This window comes from Neoarius graeffei, chromosome 13 (genome assembly GCF_027579695.1).
Source record: "Neoarius graeffei isolate fNeoGra1 chromosome 13, fNeoGra1.pri, whole genome shotgun sequence".
NCBI classification, from domain to species: Eukaryota; Metazoa; Chordata; class Actinopteri; order Siluriformes; family Ariidae; genus Neoarius; species Neoarius graeffei.
In genome coordinates, this window is record NC_083581.1 from 53,535,177 (window position 1) to 53,561,848 (window position 26,672).

The window sequence follows — 26,672 nt, forward strand, 5'->3', positions numbered from 1 at the left end:
TTTTCACACATACACACCAGTCTCTAGAGTTTACACAGAATGGTGTGAAAAAATAAAAAACATTCAGAAAGCAACAGTTCTGTGGGTGGAAACAAATGCCTTGTTGATCAGAGAGGTCAGAGGAAAATGGCCAGATTGGTTCGAGCTGCCAGGAAGGATATAGTAACTCATAGCAACTCTTTACAACCGTGGTGAGCAGAAAAGAAGACCACATTGGGTTCCACTCCTGCCAGCCAAGAACAGGAATCTTAGAATCAAGAACAGGTTCCTACTAAAGTGGCCGGTGAGTATTATTTTGGGAAATGCAACCAGCCAAGTTCATGAAGAAAATACACTGGCTTGTCACATAGAATAGCTAAATGAAGCTGAGTGAACAAAAGCTGTTTGTGCCACGATGTTGATATCAAGCTAAAAGGCATCAATAGAAATCAACATGATTTGTCCACATTGTGCTAATGATGAACCTGGATTCCTGCATTATGAGTTTCAGACATTCACTGGATATGAGCAATTGCGCACTCTGATTGGCTACTCTACTGCTAGGATAACAGCTCATATACCGTGAGTAGAGAAAAACAAAATGGCAGACCGTGTTGCTGAACCAACCGAGGACGAAATAACAGCTCTACTTGAAAACAAAACCCCAAAAATACAAAAAAAAAAAAAAATCAACAAACTATGGAATAAGAGTATTTGATGGTAAGAACGTATCTTTTTAATTTTCAAGAATGATTGATTATTATATCATTTTTCACAAATTGCTACTGTCATTTCGCCGGTTCGTTTACATTCTAAGGGGAAATTATTTTTTTTCAGGTGTTCTGATAAACTGTCCTACACGTCAATGCGGCGTCATTTGAATTGTAAGAACGTCCTACACTCATATTTTAATGTAGAAGCATATTCTGAAGGGGTCTTTTGAATTGTCAGAACATCCTACATTCATTTATTAATGTAGAAGCATATTCTGACGGGGTCATATGAGTTGTGAGAATGTCCTGCGGCGTCATTTGAATTGTAATAACGTCCTACACTCATTTTAATAGAGCAAATGGTACTTGTGAATAGTGACAAAATTAATTCTACATATTCTGACAGGGTCAATTGAAGAGTCAGAGCGTCTTAGATTCATATGAATGTAAAAGTATATTCTGACGGAGTCGTTTGAATTGTCAGGACGTCCTACATTAATATATGAATGTAAAAGCATATTCTGACGGAGTCGTTTGAATTGTCAGGACGTCCTACATTCATATGAATTCTGACAGGGTTGGTGGACGTTGTATCAATGTAAAAGCATGCTCTTTGCAGAGGGAAAAACCACGAACTATGACTAAAAGTTAAAGTTGAATCACACTGTAGGATTTCCTGCAATGTAGGACTGCTCGACAGACATGTCTGACATCCCCTCCTACCGTAGGACGCTTCGCGGATGTAGGACCGTTTATCAGAACACCGGACATTTTGTATAAAGTTTTTATTTATCGAAGTTGCAAAAAATAAAAATAAAAATAAAAATGCTCTGTTTCTCAAAATCCAGTGAATGTGGATAGAATAAAACAGTTATTCCACTCAGGGCCCGTTTACACGAGGACGCTGTCGGGTAAAAACGACTAAATATTTTATCGGAAGTGCCTTTCGTTTACACGAGGACGGCGTTTCCGAGGCTGAAAAACGGATAAAATTGAAAACGCCTTCCAGAGTGGATAAGTTAAAAACGGCCCCTGTTGCATATCCGTCTAAACTACCCAATACGCGAAACTCTGCTCGGATCTGCTCACGTCGGGTACGCGTTTACGTCATACATATGTCATATACTGCACATGCCAGCCCGGGAAGTAAGAAAGTAAGTAAAAAAATAAGAGCATGTCTGATTACATCGATCTAACGGACCTTCAAGCTGCTCTGTGTTTTAATGCAGTAGATGTGTTTTCCTGCTCACCCGCCCAGCTGGAGCTCCTCAGTTTGGTGTCGCCAAGTTACACACACACGCACGCGCGCGCCGCCTATTCAAGCCGCTCGTGAAACCATAAACCCGAGACTGAAAACAAAACTAGCAGCCGAACGGGTTTATTTTGCTGAGATGGACACTGCCTTTTCTCTTCTTCACCGAAACAGGAGTGAGTGTTACTTAATAAAGGCAGATTAAAAGAGTTTCGGTTTGCTCCTGCTCCTCCCTCGAGCACTACAGTACCTCAGCCGGACCGGTGTTCTGTAAAGTTATCCTAGCAAGTTCTCATACAGACCGTTTTATTATACAAAACAAGTAATTACAAATTATTTGACTCGGCCAAAGACTCGACCAATACGCACAAAACATAAAAATCGGCAAATGCGTGAAATTCTCACCGATTTTCTATCAGCCCAGCTGATCGGTGGGACAAAACTACTGTTGAATTTTCCTACCCTCCTGGATTTCGCGCATGCGTAGTAGGCTGGGTAGGATAACTTGACAGAACAGCAGCGCAGATGTGCAGATCAGACAAGACAGAAGACGTTGCGCATGCGTGCAGACATAGCGGAGACATTTATGCGTCACCGTATAGACGCAGATTTCCTCCTCGAAAACGGTCGTGTAGACGCGGAAAAAAGTGAGAACGAAAACGGACTTTTGCGTTTTTGTTTTATACCGTCCCCGTGTAAAGTGGGCCTCAATCTCGTCGTACATGGTTTATAGCCGACTCGGCTATCAGCTCATGTACGACTCGATTTCTTGGAACAACTGTTAAATGTCTGTATGTTATATAATATTGTGTATATTATACACTCACTCTTCAGTTTGAAGTGTGTCTTTAGCTACATAGTTACTGGGGATGTAGCCCTCCTGCCCGGTGCTCAGAGACCTTGCTTTCCACCATTCACCTGACCTGCAGAGAGCCAAAGCATGAAAAAAAAAACATTATGCATGAATGAAAGTATATCAAGGAACTATATCACTTTTGAAAGCTTCTGTTCAGGGGAAACTTACTCTTCTAAGATTTTTAACTTGTCTCCTTTTTTAAAGCCCAGGTCTCCATCGTGCAACGCATCATAGTCAAAGAGCGCTATGGAAATGTTCTCGACATCTAAGAAGCATGAACAGACCAAGGACTTTAGACAGTTAGTTAGGTCTAATCAGTGCAACTATTATAAAATTATACATTATAAAATACATAAAGCTAACACCTTAAGTGCTGAGAATTCACCGTTCTAGAAATACTAGTCAAGTAACAAACAGGAAATGAACTTGGCACCATACTGCTGAAAAAATGTAACATGAATTAGGGCTTGTCTATCTTCTTTGCAAATCAACAGTGTAGGAAAGTATTATATTAATAGCTCAGCTGTGAAAAAAAAAACATGATGTGAGCAGTGACTTCCTCTTTTCGTGTGCAGTGAACATTTTATGAACCAGTGTGCCACGTAAACTGGACTGAAATGATTTGTTTCACGTTTATAAGCCACTGAAGTCACCCATCTTCCTTTTAACTGTACACCTGAAGACAGTTCTCAAACGAGAGATGAGCAACAGTTGATCATTTCAGCAGTACAAAGTTTGCAACAAATATTATCACTCGTGATTTTATCACTCACCGTCTGTGCTTGAAGGAGGAGGAATGGGGCAGCTTTTATTCTGATAAGAGAATAAAAAAGTGATTTTTATTGCTTCATTTGATCTGGGGTTTCCCCAACATGTCATAGGATTATAACACTGAACCTGAATAATAGAAGCTAAATGTCGTACAACTTGGTCACTTAGTTGAATGGTACCTGTGTGCTGTAGCAAAAAATATGAGGTAACATACAGGTACGGAATAAATAAGAGTTGTGTCAGTTTCACACTTTTGATCCACTGCTACAGAAACAACTTCAGACGTGTCTGTGATAGCTGTTAGCGCGATACAAAAGCAATATGTTGATAAAAAGTAAAGGCTTTAATCCATAAAACTCCTACACACACACACACACACACACACACACACACACACACACACACACACACACACACACACACACACACACAAAATGTCACCTTTCCACCAAAAAAAGTAGTTTGCAGCAGCAGCACCTACAGTATTTGCACTAGTGAAGGTTTTTTTTTAAAAGAGCTTTACTTAGAGACTGGAGTTGAGAGTTTCTGCACTTGGGACTCACGTCCTGCTATTGTGGATGGTCCCACATGGATACCCGAAAGACTTGCACTTCCAAAAAACAGTTTATGACTCAGTCTTACCCTTTCTTCAGTGGAAACCTGGATACTGTGGACATGTACGGTACTAAAGAACTGCTGCTGTAATCACAAAACCTGTCCTGTGCTTAGCCCAGGATTCTCATACTGAACAACACAATTAGTACTCTTTTACTTTATAATTGTAGAGGAGGAATTGCTTATAATTGCACTATCTGGTGTCACCCAGAAGAGGATGGTTCCCTTTTGAGTCTGGTTCCTCTTGACGTTTCTTCCTCATGGCATTGTTTTTTTTTTAATGATCTTTATTGAGGATGCCAACATCATAGAAGTGATGTACAGAAGTGTCCTAAAAAAAAACCTATCAAAATAATACAGATAAAATTGTGCAGTTATGAAATTGTGCATTTAAAAAAAAAAGTCTTTTCTGACTAGAGAACTACTTTGCAGAGGCCCTTTAAAAAAAAAAAAAAAACTTTCTTAATGATGTCACTTCCCTCAAGGACTTCTCTAACTTGTTCCAAGTGTCTACAGCAAAATTCGTACCGTAGATGTCCACAGGTTTGTGGACTTGAATGTTTTTGAAGAAACTGACCCCAGTTTATTCAAAAACATTGGCTGCTGTTTTTCGAATATTACTGTTAAATCTAGTGTTATAGTTATGATAAGCCTTACTGAAATTCATTTCAAACTTATGAGCAAACAGCTGCTTTAGACACTTGGAAATGAAAGTAGCTTGATGTTCAGCACGTCTGTGGCTGAGCGGTTTCCTCTTAAGTTTTTTTAAGACCTCCATTCCTGATGAAAAAAAGATAAATCCAAAATGATTCTGCTTTATCGTGGAGAATTTGAAGTTGCGCCGTAAGAGCAGAGTTTCCCCTGTCGCCCCATATGATAGCTGCATAGTCGAAAATAGGCAAGATATCACTTAAAAAAATATTCAGGCTTCTAGGGGTAAACAAGCTTTGATTCGCCTGAGAAGACCCAGCTTCTTATTTATCTTGGTACTTATGTAATCTGTATGATCTTCCCAGCTCAAGTTGGTATTGATAACAACCCCTAAAGCCTAGGTCACAACCGGACGTACGATTTTTTGGCCGTGCGATTTTTGGCATTTCCCATATCGCTGCGTTTTTTTTGTTCGTGGAGAAAGACGCATGTTGGCCGTAAGTTTGTCTTGCAACCTGAAAAAAACGTAAGCGCCCGTAGAGTTTGTTTGACATGACAAAGAACCTCTGCCGTGCGATTTTTGGCATTTCCCATATCGCTGCGTTTTTTTTGTTCGTGGAGAAAGACGCACGTTGGCTGTAAGTTTGTCTTGCAACCTGAAAAAAACGTAAGCGCCCGTAGAGTTTGTTTGACATGACAAAGAACCTCTGCAGCCGGTCTGCAGCCAGTCTACGGCTCGAAAATCAGCACGTCACACGCGCGCCCTCCGTGCGTTTCTTGCGTTTTTTGCATGTAGACCGGCCGTAGGAGCACGTACGGCCGGTTGTGACCGAGGCATAAATAACTAAATGAGGTTACAGCTTCTAGAACATTGTTGCTCACAGAAATAGAAACAGAACCCACTTTACGTAAAGCTAGACGGCCTTTCGATTTCAGAAAATCCGTGAAATTTAGTTCCCTTTGAAATTTGGTCATTGTGATGTATGTTTATTTCTGTAATATCTAAAAAAAACCAGGCCACTCTGTGGCTGGGAAGTTATTTAATTTGAGGGGATTCCTGAGCAAATAATGTGCATGAAATGGCACACTTTGTGCAGTCAAGCAGATGGAGGAAGTCCGTGTGCGCATGCGGAGATTTACTTTGATCTTGCACCGACAGTTATATCATTCTGTCGCTAAACGAACAGCTGATCACACCGAGGTGCTCGCTGACCGCCGATATTTATTAGTTTGGTCCTGCGTTTCCTTTCCTTCCTTTTTCACATAAAGTCTTTTCTTCTCGCTTTCCGTTACTGTAGTCGGTCTTTCACGTTTCATTCGCACACTCGCGTCCTCCATTTTTCTCTCCTGTTTCAAATTTGTATCCCACAATACCTTGCATGAATGGGGAAAGCCCACCACGTGATGCATGGCGTAGTATCTTGAATTGGGTCATGGTGAAGCAGGAAAAAATAGCAGAGAATTTAGGGTCACGTGGCCCTAAAGTCATTAATTGTTCTATTTAAAAAAAATAATAAAAAAAATTGTAAGTCTGCGATTCAAATTCAGTAGCTTTCGGTCCACTAAGCAAAAATAATTGGGTGTCGGGGAAAATTCTTTTCATGACCTACACTTGAAAACTCTGAAAGGTGGTCTGCCTTTAAGCGTTGGCTACTCCCTTTTAGATGAACCTAGACTTCTTAAAGTGGCATTCCACCATTGGATGTATTTTTTTGGCATAAAATACAATATATTTTATGACAACATGACTAGACAGAGAAATCTTTTAGCTTCAAAATGATATATCAAACATAATTTTTTGACAACGACAAGTATATTAATTTTGCGACCAAAGTCACCTACCCTTTTAATTTCCGCGCGTGATGTCATCGGCAGGTTCCCCTTCTTGTGTACCACGTGACGTGGCACATATTATCAGCAATGGCGGATAGAACGCGATAAAAATAATACCAATAAATCTAGCTAATACCAATAAATCTAGCTAACTGAAAGATTAACTCAAAATTTTTCGCAATTTTTTTGGCCCCCATATATGAGGAGAAATGACTCTCTCACTTTGGGGGTTTCCTGGTCTAAAAATAGACCGACACGTGGTACACAAGAAGGGGAACCTGCCGATGACATCACGTTTCACTACCGCGCGGAAATTAAAAGGGTAGGTGACTTTGGTCGCAAAATTAATATACTTGTCGTTGTCAAAAAATTATGTTTGATATATCATTTTGAAGCTAAAAGATTTCTCTGTCTAGTCATGTTGTCATAAAATATATTGTATTTTATGCCAAAAAAATACATCCAATGGTGGAATGGCACTTTAATCTCTTTTCTTGCCACTGTCGTCATGCATTTGCTCAGCAGGAATCTAAAACCCAAGTTCAGTAAGGCTGCTTTGTGACAATGTCTGTTCCTAAATTCAGTTGAATTGATGAGCGATAAGTTTTGGCTTTGTGTTTGGAGTGGAAGATGAGTTAAAGTGATGTGTTCACAAAGTAAATGTTACATTCAAATGAAGGGGCGGTGACACAGTGTTTAACTGTTCCCTGAGTACAGGGATTGATAGCTCATTTCTTGAATGAAGTACCAAGCAAGTTATGAATATTTGTTTATACTGTCACCACAAATAACTTCGTGGTCGTAATAAGAGGACAACACAACACTAATGTCCCCAAAGGCAAAAACAGGAAGTGAACGCAGGCCATCAGCTCAGTTTGGTTATTATTAAAATCAGACAGAAGTAGTTTTAAGCTCGCCGCAAGCTGGCCTAATGGGTAGTGTGTCTGCCTCTTGATCGGGTCATACCAAAGACCATCATAAAAATGGTACCTACTGCTGTCTGGCAAGGCATGCTGCAATACAGATGCGAGTGGGGAGTCAAACTCTCATGGTTACCAGAGAACTAGCTCCCCACTGTAACCCTAGCTATGTAATAGGGCTATAGAAGCGGAGAAGGGCCTGGTTAGTACTGAGACGAGACACTGCCTGGGAAGACCAGGTCCTGGCGCAGGAGGGACTTTGACTTTGAGTTATAAGCTCAAGGCAGAACATTATCTGGTTTTAGTGAAAAGTGTCTTCTCTTTAGTAATAGAGAATATATGGATATTAGCTCCTGTATCTACTTCTCTAAACCTACTAATAGTATACACTGACCGAAATGAAATTATGTACTCTCACCCCTCTCAAAACTAATTCAGAGGACCTTTAACTAATGTTTAAATATATATGTCATCCTGCGAGATAAAAAATCAAGTTCCATGATATCGTTCGAGTTTTCTGATGAGTTTTGATGACACACAAATGATAAGTATCGTTTCAGCACACTATCATGAGCAATCTGAGCTTCAAATCTTTAATTAAATAATAAAAGTACAAAAAAAATTCTAGTAAATTAATTAAATTTGTTTAAGTTTATTTCTGAATTCCTCCACTCATTTTACATGACTTGGCAAGTTCTCACGGCTCGACTGAGGACAAATAACAGAAACGCAAATCACATTTTTCATGAACAAGGTCAGTGTTATTACCTTTACAGTACTACTGTACGATACAGCCCATGGCACTTGACTGGTTCTGTATATTCATGTATATCACTATTTTTTTGGAAATACTGTTATACTTTTATAAATACTTTTATATTTTAGTAAATTTAACCGAGCATCTGCTGGCTTGTTCCAAAAGTCATCTCACTGTACTTGTACAGTGACAATAAAGCCATCTTGTATCTTTACAAACATATTTTATTTATGACCAAAACAACATGGGTTTCAACATGCTTTCAATTTAGGGAAGATTACTCTGCCTGTTTTGCGGATGTGATGCCTGATTCTAAGAAGCTAGTTTATTGCTCTACTCAGTAGGCATAACTCAAATAACCTAACGCAAAACGTTGCCTTACTTTTTTTTTTTTTTTTTAGTTTAGTTTTGTTTATTTGATTTGTCACATGGTTTACATAAAAAAGAATAAGTTAAGATATAGCAGAATAACCTTTTTTTTGCTGATCTGATACTTTATATTTTTTTAGAGTGTACTAAGCTCTAGAGCAGACTGAAATCCGTCGTGTATGTAAAGTTACTACCTATATGCAAGCACAGCATTAGGTCTAAACTACTTTAGCATCCAGCCAAACATTTAAAAAACCTAATGCTAATCATAATGAAGAAAGGAGTTTCAACGCTTGTCGGAAAAAAAAAAAATCCTTCAGACATCCGTGAGACATAGCCATGCTGTCTTTTTTCTTCAAATTTTCTTACAGTGATGGAAATCACAACTCATCATCATCATCAAAACTATCTTTTATTATGTTCGCCAAGTTGACGCTCGGAAATCTACTCGACTGTTCATTCATTCAAAACCTCGATAATTGAAAAACACGCAGGCCTACAGATAATGCGAACTAATAAAATGCGTTCTGTGAGTAGAAATGTCAGAAATAAAATAATCCAAGCAAAAAAATAAAAAATAAATTAACGATACACGTTTCAATTGTAAATAATGATTATGTTATAAATGAAAGTGGGCGGCACGGTGGTGTAAGTGGTTAGCGCTGTCGCCTCACAGCAAGAAGGTCCGGGTTCGAGCCCTGCGGCCAGCGAGGGCCTTTCTTTGTGGAGTTTGCCTGTTCTCCCCGTGTCCGCGTGGGTTTCCTCCGGGTGCTCCGGTTTCCCCCACAGTCCAAAGACATGCAGGTTAGGTTAACTGGTGACTCTAAATTGACCGTAGGTGCGAATGTGAGTGTGAATGGTTGTCTGTGTCTATGTGTCAGCCCTGTGATGACCTGGCGACTTGTCCAGGGTGTACCCCGCCTTTCGCCCGTAGTCAGCTGGGATAGGCTCCAGCTCGCCTGCGACCCTGTAGAACAGGATAAAGTGGCTAGAGATGATGAGATGAGATGAGATGAAAGTGTAATTTGACTGACTTGTTTAAGTCCAGTGAGCTTGAGAGACTGGCTTAAAGCACAAGGAGTACTCGGCACACTTAAAATTAAAGGTTAAAACATGAGAAAAAGGTTTCTGTGTAACAAGGCTTTCAGCCATTAGTTTATTCGTACTGGTTTAGGTGTAAGGTGCTAAAAGTTAAACGTGACAGCAATGGATATGTGTTTTCTTCAGAGGCACTGCTCTGTTTTAGTGGTAAATCTATTGTTATGAAATTGGAAGACCCAGCTGAAAGTTATTTTAGATTAAAAGCATGCTGCTACAAAAAGATACCGTTTTGGACTCTTCAGTCTCGAAATAATGTATACTGAATAAGGTTAACTTACAATAGGTCTCAAACTGGGATACTATCACAGTCATTAGCTGTGTCTAAAACGGTGTCTTGTTCCCAACAATCAGCAAAATGCATTTAGAGCATTCTTTGCTCATTCGGGTTGGTTATTTGTACACTAACCTACTGGATTCGGTACACAATAGGTCGTGGATAGGGTGTGGTTTCCGGAAGATTGTCACGTGACTTTCCGGCTTATTTCAGTACAATTTCCTGGAGTACACGGGTCTTCTGTGCCATCACGCATGTTCAGTAATCAGGAAGAGAAAGTACACTCAAGCAAGCTGAATATACTAAAATATTCCATGTTGATGACCTTGCAAAACACCGGCGACACACTAATGTATAATCATCAATTTTTTAGGTCAAAGTAAGATTATGAGAAAGTCCCTGAAACACTTCTTCTTGCTTGCTTGCTGTTTTCCCACTAAACCCAACGAAACCCTGGTGTTGAACGCCACTTACAGGCTTGCTCCCTGTCGTAGGGTCTTTGACATAGTGTGCTGTCTGATTGCGGTTTCCCATGTCGTTGTTTCCCACTGTTTTGCCACCTGAATCCTGGTCTGGCTTGGTGCCAACACAGCCCATGATAAAAATGAACCTGCAAAAAAAAAAAAGACATACAAATGAGTCCATAAACAATATACACTGTTGCCTAGCAGTGGTGGAACATGATAGCTGGAGTTGTGGCCTAATCTTGAAAAATCATTGATGGAATGATTTGATTCATTTGCCTATGCTGGAACGGCTTTGTTTCATTCTGCTCATGACCTGACCGAAACAGAATTACCATTAAAGATGAGATACTCATTAATAATAGAACAAAAGTGCATGTGGACTTGCCTTTTTTAAAACAAGACGTATAGAGATGGTGGTCCCGTGGCGTACATGTGCGAGAGTCAATAAATAGAAAGTCAGCTATCAAAAGGAAGAAGTCAGGGGAAGCTATGAGACACCCAACCAACTCCCTCCACACACCCACAAACACACACACAAACCACAGCTACATCGTGTACATCCACTACAGATTATGCTCGCAGTGCCAGCTGTTTCAACGGTTACTTGACATGGAACAGAGAGCCCACAGTATATTCCATGAAAAAGTAAAAATGGCATTTCAGTCTGAGTTTCCACTAGTTACTTTTCTTAAAAAAAACAATTCTTAGATCATCATTCTGCAAAAGACATCCAGGGTAAAAGCTGCATTTAGGAGTGAAACTGTCTTTGAATTTAAAATGAGTCAAAATGTTTACAGCTCCAATTTTAGGGCATCATAACTCTGTAGACACACTGATATGATAATGTGATGATGTTTGTAGTGTCTCATCTCATCTCATTATCTCTAGCCGCTTTATCCTGTTCTACAGGGTCGCAGGCGAGCTGGAGCCTATCCCAGCTGACTGTGGGCGAAAGGCGGGGTACACCCTGGACAAGTCGCCAGGTCATCACAGGGCTGACACATAGACACAACCAACCATTCACACTCACATTCACACCTACAGTCAATTTAGAGTCACCAGTTAGCCTAACCTGCATGTCTTTGGACTGTGGGGGAAACCGGAGCACCCAGAGGAAACCCACGCGGACACGGGGAGAACATGCAAACTCCGCACAGAAAGGCCCTCGCCGGCCGCAGGGCTCGAACCCAGACCTTCTTGCTGTGAGGCGACAGCGCTAACCACTACGCCACCATGCCGCCTGTTTGTAGTGTGATTTTTTATTTTATTTTTTAGGAAAATCAGAAGTTTCTTGCTGGTGTAAACATGCTGTGCATTGCATACATACATCATTGGATTACAGGCCAATCTCTCTCTCTCTCCGACACACATAGAGCCTTGTGGTTTGTCTCACACTCTCACTTACACAGACCTACATACATAACATACATAACCTACTGGTAAAACTGTCATCATAGATGAACTGAACTTCAGGTCTGTTATAAATAAGATGGCATAAAGTCAGAGAAGGTGAACTTACATGAGGCTCTACACCACGCAAAACATGCTACGTATTTTTATATAGACATGTAGGCTTATATTTAGACAGTTTGATTGTAGATATATCAATAACATAATGACATCATATAACATAACATCTTGTATTGAGGGTTTGCCATTATACACTGTTATTTGATGTTATATGCTTGTTTTATGTCGATGTCTGTTGTATGTGATGTGTGCTGTTTTATATTTTATATTACACTTATTTTATATTAGCCTTTTTTAAATTTAAAATGTGTGCTGTTGGCGGCACGGTGGTGTAGTGGTTAGCGCTGTCGCCTCACAGCAAGAAGGTCCTGGGTTCGAGCCCCGGGGCCGGCGAGGGCCTTTCTGTGTGGAGTTTGCATGTTCTCCCCGTGTCCGCGTGGGTTTCCTCCGGGTGCTCCGGTTTCCCCCACAGTCCAAAGACATGCAGGTTAGGTTAACTGGTGACTCGAAATTGACCGTAGGTGTGAATGTGAGTGTGAATGGTTGTCTGTGTCTATGTGTCGGCCCTGTGATGACCTGGCGACTTGTCCAGGGTGTACCCCGCCTTTCGCCCGTAGTCAGCTGGGATAGGCTCCAGCTTGCCTGCGACCCTGTAGAAGGATAAAGCGGCTAGAGATAATGAGATGAGATGAGATATATATATATATATATATATATTAGACTTTTATTTTTATATTGGATGTACCACTTGAGGAGTTGCACTGAAATTACGTTGTACAGCTGTGCAACGACAATAAAGGCATTGAAATGAAATGAAATTTTCCTGCAGAATGACCCGCAGCGTTCATGGAAAATATATGCTGCAGAACGTCGCTGTCAGGCTATACAACAGATAAATCCTATACTGATATCGAAGGTAGATAGGAAGGGGAAAATATGGCTAACGTAGTGCTGGGATTAAATTCCGTAGTAAATTCCATAGTAAACAAGTAGAAAAGGCATATGCACGAGATTATATGAGAGTATAAACTCGCTAAAATCTTTTTTTTTTTTAAGGAAAATGAAAGCAGCTCATGTATAAACATAACTAACTGTTTCATTTCTCTTTCGTTACTTTTCACACGACTATAATTGAAATACCTGTGTTTTGAAGTGATGAATTCAGGCACAAATTTTCATTTGATCAAAAGTTATCCAAATGTGAAAACTGAACATTTCTACTGAGCCCCTGAAAGGGCATTTCCTGTCTAGCACGTACAGACCAGATACTAGCGCGATAGTGTCTGCTACACGTGATAATTACCCTCAAAAAAATGACTCCATCTACTTTTAGGGGCATTTCATACAGGTTTTTTTACATTGAAAACTGCCAACAGGATTTAAACTACAACACGTGAGTAACATAACCGACGTGTGAGCCTCAAGCAGACATTACTATGAACATATGAACATACTTACCAGTTTTCATTCTTCATTATGTATTTATCATCTGGTTCTGCAATCCATAGCTAATCCATGAATGTGCTTTGTGAGAGAAGAAAACGCCCTACTAAGCTCTGCAGAAGAAGTGTTGCTTTATTCTGTATGCTATACCTTGTTAGATTATGCAAAGACTGCAAGGTGATGGGTTTTTTTCCTCTAGTCATAAACATGAGCACTGTACACTCACATAAAAAGAGGTCAAAGACTAGTGAATCAACTTAGAATATACAGTGAAACTCCACCCCATGTTTGTTCAAAGCAGTTCTCAGAGTCGTAAACAGACTGAAGATAGAGTATATACACTCACCAGCCACTTTACGAGAAATACCCATTCACCTGCTGTTTTATGCACTTCTCTAATCAGCCGATCCCTTGACGGCAGCACAATGCATAAAATCATGCAGATACAAATCCAGAGCTTCAGTTAATATTCACTTCAAACATCAGAATGGCAAAAATTGAGATCTCAAAGTGTGACTTTCACTGTGGCATGGGTGTTGGTTTGAGCCAGATGGACTGGTTTGAGTATTTCAGAAACTGCTCCTGATCTCCTGGGGTTTTCACACACAACAGTCTCGAGAGTTTACACAGAATGGTGCGAAAAACAAAAAACATTGAGTGAGCGACAGTTCTGTGGGTAGAAACAAATGCCTTGTTGAATAGAGAGGTCAGAGGAAAATGGCCAGATTGGTTCGAGCTGCCAGAAAGGATATAATAACTCATATAATCACTCTTTACAACCGTGATGAGCAGAAAAAGCATCTCAGCATGCGACAGCAGAAGACCACATTGGGTTCCACTCCTGCCAGCCAAGGACAGGAATCTTAGAATCAAGAACAAGTTCCTATTAAAGTGGCCGGTGAGTGTGTGTGCATATATATATATATATATATATATATATATATATATATATATATATAGGCTAAACCTGTGCTAAGATTATGTTTGTGCACTCTGAGGATTGCCAGGACACAACAGTATTCAAATGGCATATTCAAAGTGCCTTAAACAGAAGAGCAGGAAGGCAGAGTCCAGTTAAGAGAAAATATCCCGTAATCACTTCCTCTAGTCACTTTATGGTGGGAAGTGTGGTGAACTGTTATTTACAAAGACATAAATTCAATTAAGCTACACTGCTTAGAAGAATTCCCCCCCACACACCCACCCACACACCCACCCACACACACTGAGAGCCCCATCTGAATTGCGAATAACAGGGCTACATAACGAAAATGAAACTCTACCTGCACTGAATATGTTCTGTAGAAGGTCTTTTTTTTCTCTAATGAATGGAACAACATTAGAAATAATTCATTTCACCATAAAACATTAAGTACGTGGATGTCACTCGATGGAAAAATCCTTGCTCTTTTTATACCACTGAGATTACGTGTAACACTTTGATATGAAAGCAGCACGGTGAAATAAAAACGGAAACATTTATCGCCACAAAATCTGTCTCATTCTTTTACTGACATAGTCTCTCATGAAAATGGTACTAAATCATTACTTTCCTCATTGCTGAGGTGGTACGCTTATCTTTTGTCCCTTTAAAATGTAGGCCTGTATTTCAACTGGAAATGTGAATATATTGTCTCATCTCATTATCTGTAGCCGCTTTATCCTGTTCTACAGGGTCGCAGGCAAGCTGGAGCCTATCCCAGCTGACTACGGGCGAAAGGCGGGGTACACCCTGGACAAGTCGCCAGGTCATCACAGGGCTGTGGATATATTGTACCTTTGGGAGAAAAAAAACTGGACCACAATCACCATGTACAGTAAAACTTTGCACTATGTGCACCTTTCTAGGCGAAAGATACATCATAAAGACAACAAAAGTGTATGCTTATGGTTCACATCCTACTAACAAGAAGTGGTACAGTTAGTATTTAGTAAAAAAAAAAAAGTCTAAACACACACACACACACACACACACACACACACACACATATATATATATATATATATATATATATATATATATATATATATATATATATATATATATATATATAAAAAAACAGTTATTCCATGAAATTGAGTCATACATAAGCTGATAGCCAATGAGGTACATAGTGCCGAGTAGGCTATAAGCCATGTACAACAAGATTGAGTGGAATAACGGTTTTATTCGATCCACATTCACTGGATTTTGAGAAACAGAGCATTTTTATTTTTTGCAAATTCGAGAAATAAAATCTTTATACAAAACATTTGATAAAATCATTCCCGCTTAGAATGTAAACAAACCGGCGAAATGACAGGAGCAATTTGTGAAAAGTGCGCTAAAAACAATTCTTGAAAAATAAAAAAAAGATACGTTCTTACCATGAAATATGTTCATTCCATATTTTGTTGCTTTTTTTAAATTTTTTGAGGGTTTTGTTTTCGAGTAGTTTTTATTTCGTCCTCGGTTGGTTCAGCAACACGTTCCGCCATTTTATTTTTCTCAACTCACAGTATATGAGCTGATAGCCTAGTAGTAGAGCAGTCAATCAGAGCGCGCGACTGTTCATATCCAGTGAATGTGGATAGAATATTTTATATATATATATATATATATATATATATATATATATAGAGAGAGAGAGAGAGAGAGAGAGAGAGAGAGAGAGAGGGCACGGTGGTGTAGTGGTTAGCGCTGTCGCCTCACAGCAAGAAGGTCCGGGTTCGAGCCCCGTGGCCAGCGAGGGCCTTTCTGTGCGGAGTTTGCATGTTCTCCCCGTGTCCGCATGGGTTTCCTCCGGGTGCTCCGGTTTCCCCCACAGTCCAAAGACATGCAGGATAGCTTAACTGGTGACTCTAAATTGACCATAGGTGTGAATGGTTGTCTGTGTCTATGTGTCAGCCCTGTGATGACCTGGCGACTTGTCCAGGGTGTACCCCGCCTTTCGCCCGTAGTCAGCTGGGATAGGCTCCAGCTTGCCTGCGACCCTGTAGAACAGGATAAAGCGGCTAGAGATAATGAGATGAGATAGATAGATAATCTTTTGGTTGGTTCTCATCTCATCTCATTATCTCTAGCCGCTTTATCCTTCTACAGGGTCGCAGGCAAGCTGGAGCCTATCCCAGCTGACTATGGGCGAAAGGCGGGGTACACCCTGGACAAGTCGCCAGGTCATCACAGGGCTGACACATAGACACAGACAACCATTCACACTCACATTCACACCTACGGTCAATTTAGAGTCACCAGTTAACCTAACCTGCATGACTTTGGACTGTGGGGGAAACCGGAGCACCCGGAGGAAACCCACGCGGACACGGGGAGAACATGCAAACTCCACACAGAAAGGCCCTCGCCGGCCACGGGGCTCGAACCCAGGACCTTCTTGCTGTGCGGCGACAGCGCTAACCACTACACCACCGTGCCGCCCCTTGGTTGGTTCTATATCTTGCAAATAATATTTGAAAATCTTTTGTGTCATATAATTTTTTATTATTATATAAATATCAATACCAGAAGAGACAGTCTGAATTAAAGGGTCATTCAGTGCTGTCTAATGAGCAGTCCATAAAGATTAAGCAAAGTAGGAGTTCGTATTCCAGCTGCTTGGACACTGTTACACACACACACACACACACACACACACACACTGAAGCTGTCCTCTGTAGCCGGAAGGCACTGAAGCACAATAAAGGCAAACTAAAACCTTGCTTCCTCATTCCGCTCTCACTGGTTCCTCTTTTGCTCTATTCATATTACTGTGAGGCTATATCTGTCTCATTTTTACTACTGCTTTTTTGTTTCTGGAGCTGGAACTTTTTAAATATTCAGCTTTTTTTTTTTTTTTAAATCTAATCTGCAATTTACCACCAAGTCTTAACAGTGTTTGAGCTAGACCAGCTTTCAGCCATTTCCAGATGAATAAAGTGACTGGGCACCTTCACTTCTTTAAGTAGGACGGTAACCAATAAGGACTGTGTGGACAAATCCACACAGAGAGTTTCATGTTCTCCTGTAAGCCACGCAGAACAAAGAAACATCCAGCTCTGTGTTAAAAATGGACATCAGAGACTCATAGCACGTTCTGACTTCTGAACTCAGAGCAAGGGGGAAGTCAGCAAAAGGCCTTCTTCAACAGGAAGTAGGGTATTTTATGCAAAAAGGGGGTATTTGAAGCTTAACTCTTTCTTACTGGAACAACTATGACCTCCAGCTCATGGTATGACATTAATGTAGAATGTGTAGCCACATTTTTTGTCTTTTGCCATGCCGGTATTTTTGGCCCCCTTGTTCCTGTGTTGTTGGCAGTTGTCTGCATGATTAACCTTTTGGTGTCAAATTATGTACGTAATTTGCAGTTTGAATTCTTTCGCTTTTAAAAATTGTATCAGTCACTGTTAGGGTGTCTCAGTTCCTCGAGTTTATAGCACTCTTGGGGACTAGCGCTTTCTTTTTCTGTTCTCCATCTCACACTTGTTTATGGTCAGTCGATGGAAACTTGGTTTTGTGTTGCTGGTTTTCTTGTCACGTTTCTTTCCTCTTCTTGTATTTTTTTTTTAACAGCTTCATGCATGGGTTCTAAGACTCAAACGGACTTCTCAGTTGCTTTGGGTATACATGGCAGCAGATAAATGAGTAAAATGTGGTGGACATGAAATTGGATCCCCACCCAAAGAGAGAGAGAGAGAGAGAGAGAGAGAGAGAGAGAGAGAGAGAGGATCTGAAAGGAAAGGGCAGAGCTGGCCAAACAGTGTCACACAGTTTCCTAGATGAGCTTTGAGCTTGCTAACAGAGATGGCATCTTTTCTCTGTGAAAGGTTGTTAAGCAATGATAGATAATGCTTCATCAGATTGGGTGTGCCTCCTAATAACTACGCCAATCCGACCGACACTTATTCTGAAGTTATCTTCAAATAAAGACGTTCAACCTTTCAACCAAGCATATCAAATAGATTACACTTGTTGGTATAATAATAATTATAAAACCCACTTTCACTTCTGGCCCAAGTAAAGTGAAAGTCTATAAAAGAGACTGACCCAGACTTGTTTGGTTTGTTTATCTGGTTGCTTTATAGCATTGTGCTGTTAATGGTATTGTCTTTTTCATTTTCTACTGTATAACAATAGCAGTGATGAATCTAAATTCACTTGTGAGAAATAAAAACTGCAAATATGATGTGTGTCAGTTTTATGAAGATTCGACAGCAAAGTGAATCAGTTCATTACTGCTTCAAGTCATAACTTGACCATTTAAAACACCAAAACAAATCAAAATAACAATTTAGTAGAGTGTGTAAGGGTGTGTGATATGAAACTAGTCTACTGGAGCTGTGGTGATCAAATATACAAATGCAATAATGTTCTGAAATCAATCCATCAAATCCATCAAATCCATCAATACTTACCCAGATCAAAACTAATTTAATCCACGAGTGTCTTCAAAGTGTCGACCATGAAATAAGTGTGTTTCAGCACTAAAGCACGGTGTCTAAGCCGGTTCCCTCATGTCTCGTGGCGGGGCTGGGTCTGAGAGCAGAGGCTGCCGGTGCAGATGTGCAGTGCAGTAACTCAACTGAATGAGGAGGAAGTTCAGCTACCTCGGCTGAGTGCGCGCGCGCGCGCAGTGTCATGGGCTGCGTTCCAAACCGCGCACCAGCCTACTTACTTCAAAGAGTGTCAGACTCAACGCGGTACGTCATCAAGGGCAGGAGGAGGAAGGAGGTGGCGTGAAATTTCGGTGTGCTGTCATGAACGGTAGTTTGCGGTTGGGGATGTACCCAGCTTTATCCGCTCGTTTCCTGTGACCTCATAACTGAATCCACAGAGAACCACGGTGTCAGATTGAACCAGAAATCCTTTACAAGCACTAACCGTAATGCCCGGTGTGTGTGTGTGTGTGTGTGTGTGTGGGGGGGGGGGGGGGGGGCCTAAAGAAATAATCTCATCTCATTATCTCTAGCCGCTTTATCCTGTCCTACAGGGCCATCACAGGGCTGACACATAGACACAGACAACCATTCACACTCACATTCACACCTACGGTCAATTTAGAGTCACCAGTTAACCTAACCTGCATGTCTTTGGACTGTGGGGGAAACCGGAGCACCCGGAGGAAACCCACGCGGACAACATGCATACTCTGCACAGAAAGGCCCTCGCCGGCCACAGGGCTTGAACCCGGACCTTCTTGCTGTGAGGCGACAAAGTACAAGCTTGTTAATCAAGGGCTGTAACTCTGGTAAACTGTGTCCGAATTTAATGAAATTACAATATGCGTATTACCGACATATAACAAAGAATCCTGCCAAGTTTCGTGAAATTCTTCCAAAAATCGTGACAGGAGTTGATTTCAGAAGGCAAGCACACCTTCATCTCATCTCATCTCATCTCATCTCATCTCATCTCATCTCATCTCATCTCATCTCATCTCATCATCTCTAGCCGCTTTATGCTGTTCTACAGGGTCACAGGGAAGCCGGAGCCTATCCCAGCTGACTACGGGCGAAAGGTGGGGTACACCCTGGACAAGTTGCTAGGTCATCACAGGGCTGACAAATAGACACAGACAACCATTCACACTCACATTCACACCTACGGTCAATTTAGAGTCACCGGTTAACCTAACCTGCATGTCTTTGGACTGTGGGGGAAACCGGAGCACCTGGAGGAAACCCATGCGGACAACATGCAAACTCCACACAGAAAGGCCCTCGCCGGCCACGGGGCTCGAATCCGGACCTTCTTGCTGTTAGGCAACAGCGCTAACCACTACACCACCGTGCCGCCCAGCACACCTTCATGAAATTGTCAAAGTACAAGCTTGTTAATTAAGGGCTGTATCTCTGGTAAAATGTGACCGACTTGAACAAAAACAAAAACCAGTATGCGTATTACTGACATATAACAAAGAATCCTGCCAAGTTTCATTAAATTCCTCCACAAATTGTGAGAGGAGTTGATTTCAGAAGGTAAACACACTCTCATAAAATTGTCAAATTATAATTTTGTTAATCAAAGGCTGTAACTCTGGAAAAATGTGACCGAATTTAACGAAATTACAATAGGCGTATTACTGACATATAACAAAGAATCCTGCCAAGTTTGGTGAAATTCCTCCAAACACTGTGAGAGGAGTTGATATCAGAAGGCGAGTACCCTTCCTGGGACGGATAGACATCACCACGACATAATCCCCCTTCGGGCCTTTCAGCCAGCGGGGGATGATAAAAGTTGTGAGGGAAATTGATTTCAGAAAGCAAGCACACCTTGATGAAATTGTTAATAATCAAGGGCATAACGCTGGTAAAATTTGCCCAAATTAAACAAAATTTCAATATACGTATAACTGTCATATAACAAAAACTTTTGCCAAGACGGACAGAAATTGTCACGTCACGACATAATCCCCTTTGGGCCTTTCGGCCAGTAGGGGATAAAAAGCAGGCTGTTGTTTTGAGGCAGTAGTAATCATACTAGCCTACAAGTAGCAATAATAATATTATACTAGTATAATAATAGCAATATATAATAATAATAATAATAATAATAGTGGCGGCACGGTGGTGTATTGGTTAGCGCTGTCGCCTCACAGCAAGAAGGTCTGGGTTCAAGCCCCGTGGCCGGCGAGGGCCTTTCTGTGCAGAGTTTGCATGTTCTCCCCGTGTCCGTGTGGGTTTCCTCCGGGTGCTCCGGTTTCCCCCACAGTCCAAAGACATGCAGGTTAGGTTAACTGGTGGCTCTAAATTGACCGTAGGTGTGAATGTGGGTGTGAATGGTTGTCTGTGTCTATGTGTCAGCCCTGTGATGACCTGGCGACTTGTCCAGGGTGTACCCCGCCTTTCGCCCGTAGTCAGCTGGGATAGGCTCCAGCTTGCCTGCGACCCTGTAGGACAGGATAAAGCGGCTAGAGATAATGAGATGAGAAAATAATAATAATAATAATTCTAATAATAATAATAATAATTATTATTATATATTGCTATTACCTGGCGACTTGTCCAGGGTGTACCCCGCCTTTCGCCCGTAGTCAGCTGGGATAGGCTCCAGCTTGCCTGCGACCCTGTAGAACAAGGATAAAGCGGCTACAGATAATGAGATGAGATATATTGCTATTATTATACTATTATAATATTATTATTATACTACACAGTAGTGTAGTGGTTAGCACTGTTGCCTCACAGCAAGGAGGTTCTGGGTTCGAGCCCAGTGATCGATGGGAGCCCTTTCTATGTGGAGTTTGCATGTTCTCCCCGTGTTTGTGTGGGTTTCCTCCAGGTACTCCAGTTTCCCCCACAGTCCAAAGACATGCGGTTCGGTTAACATGGGGGAGCCATGGCCTGAAGATTGGGCTGAAGTGCCCTTGAGTAAGGCACCTAACCCCTAACTGCTCCTCAGGCTGCTCTTGGTATGTTGTCCGTCGCTCTGGATAAGAGCATCTGCTAAATGTAATTAATTTAATAACAATATCATCAAGTTTATTTATGTACAATTTTTTCAACAATTACCAGGCTGTTTCACAAGCATGGTTGTCTTTTTGAATAATACCAACTAACTCCTGTGACTAGGTCCAGTATACATACACTGGAGTTTCTTATACTTTATTTAACAGGAACAAACCAGGACTACCTACAGCACTAATTTCTCTTATATAAGTTCTTATACGAGTCAAATGCAGGCTAGTTTTGACCTTGTGGTCATTTCATTTAACTGTACTTTAATTATTACACTTAGATTTTACTGGTTTAATTCCGAATTGTGTCTTTTCACACTAACTCGGTTTTACTTTGGGATGTATACTGTACTTTCATTCACGATAGAAAGATATTTAAGTGGAAGTTACTTTTTTTTGTAAACTAAATGCCGCTGACAGTAACCTTTATCTGTCAAAAATGTCCTCTCCAGAAAATACTCACTATATGATGAGGTTGTAAATTATTTTTAAGAAAATATTTGTCTCGTTTGAAGCAAAATATTCTGTTGTCGCACAGTGAAAAAAGCAACAAAACAACAGGACATGAAGCAAACGAAAGACACGTTTGCAGCAGAGCTTCATATGTGGGTGAAATGTGTGACTGTCAAAAAGTGTCCTCTCCAGGAACCCACAAGGATCGACACAACTTCAGTTTTTATTATTACTACCGTGTACAAACATCGCTGCACAGTACCTGAAAATTTGCACTTAAAATCACATCCAATTCAACAATTTTTCACTTTGTATACCTTACTCTTGTGGACTATAAGAAAGTGGGTCAGTTTTAGAAGTACACTATTGCCGCTTTTCCACTACCAACGTGGCTGAGTCGGGCTGAGCCGTGCCGTGCTGAGTCGGGCTGAGCGGGGCTGTTGGAGTTGCATTTCGACTACAACCGCGCTGAACCGTGCTGGCTGGAAGTGGGTGGACACATTGGGTGGAGTTAGCGAAAGTGGGTGGACGTCACGTGATGTCGTTAAGCAGCGCAAACAGTGACATCAGTGAGCTTTTAAGCGGTAGTCTCATGACCCGGAGAGTAAACAATAAACATGGAGGACTTCGTTAGTGTTGCTGGTCTTGGTGCTGTGGCTTGTTGTCACCGACAACGCCAACAGATACTGGCAAGAGCGTATAGATGAGGCGAGGCGCATAAGGCTTCCGAAATTCTCGTAATTCATAATTATTCTTCTTCCGGGTTTACGGTGTTTACAGATCCCAGCGTGCTCGCGGGGTGTGTGTGGGCATGTGAGGACACTCCTCCTCACCAATCAGTGCACAGGGGAGTGTCTGCTCACGCCCCCAGCCTCACTCGGCTCGGTTTGGCTCGCTTCAGCCCCACTCCAAAACGGTGCAAGTTTTAGGGGCTAAGCAGGGCTGAAGCGAGCTGAGTCGTGCTGTTCTTTGGTAGTCGAAACGCGAGCCGTGTCGGACTGAAGTGAGCTGAAGCGAGCTGAAGTGAGCTGAAAAAGGGTAGTGGAAAAGGGCCATATATGTTGTCTTCTCACCACAAGTAACACGCCCAGTATATGACCTGTAGCTCTGAAATTCTGTGCAGTTCATTTCCATCTCAAAAAATTTTGCAAGCAGAGAAACCCGAAAAGCTGAGGTTTGATTTTTGGACCTGAAAAGTGTATTGTCAAACAGCCCTACCAAAAGCAGCAGAGAAATGTGTGTGTGTGTGTGTGTGTGTGTGTGTGTGTGTGTGTGTGTGTGTGGAGTCACAAGATTGCCATAAAAAAGAACAAACCTGGAAAGCCCACCCAAAGCCAGTGGATTGACAGCTTAGACACTCAAGCTCATGAAAAAACAACAGAAAAAAGAATGTCTAATTCTTTTATGTTTGATTTTATTTCTGAATTTATTTTCTTATCATTTTATTCTTTGATTTTTCTCATTCTTTGATTTTTATTTTATTTCTACATTTATTTTCCTTTCCTTTTTCTTTTTGTATTTATTTTCCAATTCTTTTATTTTTTAATGTTATTTCTGCATTTACTTTCCTATTCCTTTATTTTTATTTCTGCATTTATTTTCCTGTTCTTTTTTTTTTATTTTTGTATTCTTTTAGTTTTAAATTGATCCATTTTGTCATTCTCTTTCAACATTTATTTTCTTATTCTTTTGCATATTTATTCTTTTTATTGCACTCCTGTGACTCCATGGGGAGGGTTTAGTAAACAAACAAACAAACAAACAAACAAACAAACAAACAAACAAACAAACAAACAAACAGTATGAAATATACAAATTAAGCAGAAAATAGCAGTAATAGACAAGATGATGGCATAAACACAACAGAGACAACAACAACAACATTTGTTGTTGTTGACATAATTATTAATAATAAATATTGTTGTTGTTGTTGTTGTTGTTGTTGAGACACCAAGCACACACTGTATGAGGATACAACCAGTATTCCTGTAATCCTTTATCAAATGTGAGGATTAAATAGCAACTTCCTCCACAGAGAATCAGAAAGAGAGAGAGAGAGAGAGAGAGAGAGAGAGAGAGAGAGAGCATCAGTAAAGGATCAAATGAATAATAGAGGACGGGTTATTGCTCTTTGGACTTGAAGTTCCCCGTGCGTAAAATCTGACCATCTGTCCACTGTTAAATGAAAAGGCATAAGGCATGAATGCACTGCACATAGTCTCACACACACACACACACACACACACACACACACACACACACACACACACACACACACACACAGCACAAATCACTTGTATGGGCTCATAAAATGCAAATACCATGAAGAGGAGGAAGTCAGACTGTAATCGCTGTGAATAATTAGCCAAACAATTAAACTATGTGTTCACAGGCCACCATACGTTAACTTGGATTCACAAACCAGAAAAAACATCACCTTACACTCTGAGTGCAAGTGCAAGCAACAGGATTGTATTTGTGTTATTTTTAATGTAATTAATGGCTAATAAGCTTTTTAGAAACATTTAGGTTTATAGTGTAAATTATAAATTTATTATTGCCATTATAGATGGAAAAAAAAAGAAAGTACACACCAACATTTGAATTTTCTTTTTAAAAAAATCTGATAAAATTGTATTGCATTTCTGTTCCTGTGAAAAACAGTAACATTGAATTGTACCACATCGGACAAAAATGGTAACGGCAAAGAAAATATATAAACAAAAAAAAATGGTTGAATGTTTAAGTCACTGTCTTCTTCTTTCAGCTGCTCCTGTTCGGGGTCACCACAGCGGATCTGTTCCATATATTTGGCATAGGTTTTACACCAGATGCCCTTCCTGACGCAACCCTCCCCAATCTATCCAAACTTGGGACCGGCGCCAAGTATACACTGGCCTGTGTAACCCCACTGGCAGGTATTTTTACTTAATCTGCTGGTCTTTGAACTGTGGGAGGAAACCAGTGTGCCCACACGAAACCTACACAGACACGGGGAGAACATGCAAATTTCACACAGAAAGGCCTCTGTCAACTATGAGGTTTGAACCTGGAACCTTCTTGCTGTGAAGCGACAGTGCGAACCACTGCACCACCGTGCTGCCCTTTTTAAGTCACTGTGTCATTGTAAAAAATACTTAAAAGCACAAAAAATAAAATTATAGCATTCTAAACTTTATATCATTTTGACACTAGCATTGTCATGTACCTACAGTACCAGTCAAAAGTTTGTACACCCCTACTCATTCATAGGTTTTTCTGTATTTTGACTATTTTCTACATTGTAGAGCAATACTGAAGACATCACAACTATGAAATAATATACAGTATGAAACATGTAGGGAATTATGTGGTAAAGAAAAAGTGTGTTTTAAAAAAGTTCAATATTTTAGATTCTGGGGCGGCACGGTGGTGTAGTGGTTAGCGCTGTCGCCTCACAGCAAGAAGGTCCGGGTTTGAGCCCCGTGGCCGGCGAGGGCCTTTCTGTGTGGAGTTTGCATGTTCTCCCCGTGTCTGCGTGGGTTTCCTCTGGGTGCTCCGGTTTCCCCCACAGTCCAAAGACATGCAGGTTAGGTTAACTGGTGACTCTAAATTGACCGTAGGTGTGAATGTGAGTGTGAATGGTTGTCTGTGTCTATGTGTCAGCCCTGTGATGACCTGGCGACTTGTCCAGGGTGTACCCCGCCTTTCGCCCGTAGTCAGCTGGGATAGGCTCCAGCTCGCCTGCGACCCTGTAGAACAGGATAAAGCGGCTACAGATAATGAGATGAGATTTTAGATTCTTCTAAGTATCCAGCGTTTACCTTGATGACGCTTTGCACACTATTGGCATTATCTTAACCAGCTTCATGACGTAGTCACCTGGAATGCTTTTCAGTTAACAGTTGTGCCTCGTCAAAAGTTAATTAGTGCAATTTCTTGTCTTCTTAATGCGTTTGAGATCAAATGGTAAACAGTAAATTATAAAAATACAGTAAATAGCCCTATTCCACAACTGTAGTAATCCATATTATGTCAAGAACCGCTCAACTCAGTCAAGGGAAACAACATCCGTGATTAGTTTAAGACATGAAGTGACTTTTAATTCATAAAAATAAAGAAAAAACATTGAATTAGAAGCCGTGTCCAAACTTTTAACAGGTACTGTATGTCACAGCACATATTGTGAAAAAAATAAATGAACATCCCGGTAGTGAAATATTGTTTCCCGTATGCACTGTCAGAGGAAGTGTGTCCACACTGCTGTGTATTTCACTGCCTGTACTGTGACCCCTTCTGGAGTCGCTGCTAAAGAAACACACCACTCATAAAAA

The 26,672-nt window shown here is 40.9% G+C and overlaps 1 protein-coding gene across 1 annotated transcript in view; it reads right to left on the minus strand.

Annotated features, from left to right (window-relative positions):
* The window catches only part of hck (HCK proto-oncogene, Src family tyrosine kinase), a 30,354-nt gene extending 11,306 nt beyond the window's left edge, over positions 1–19,048 (minus strand). Inside the window, exons 1-5 of the mRNA XM_060938039.1 lie at positions 18,863–19,048; positions 10,566–10,701; positions 3,574–3,613; positions 2,969–3,065; positions 2,772–2,867 (exon numbers count right to left, since the gene is read on the minus strand). Of these exons, the coding sequence (XP_060794022.1) occupies positions 2,772–2,867; positions 2,969–3,065; positions 3,574–3,613; positions 10,566–10,688 (356 nt within the window). The 5' untranslated portion in view covers positions 10,689–10,701; positions 18,863–19,048. The remainder of the gene's footprint in view (positions 1–2,771; positions 2,868–2,968; positions 3,066–3,573; positions 3,614–10,565; positions 10,702–18,862) is intronic.
* Positions 19,049–26,672: the final 7,624 nt, after the last annotated feature.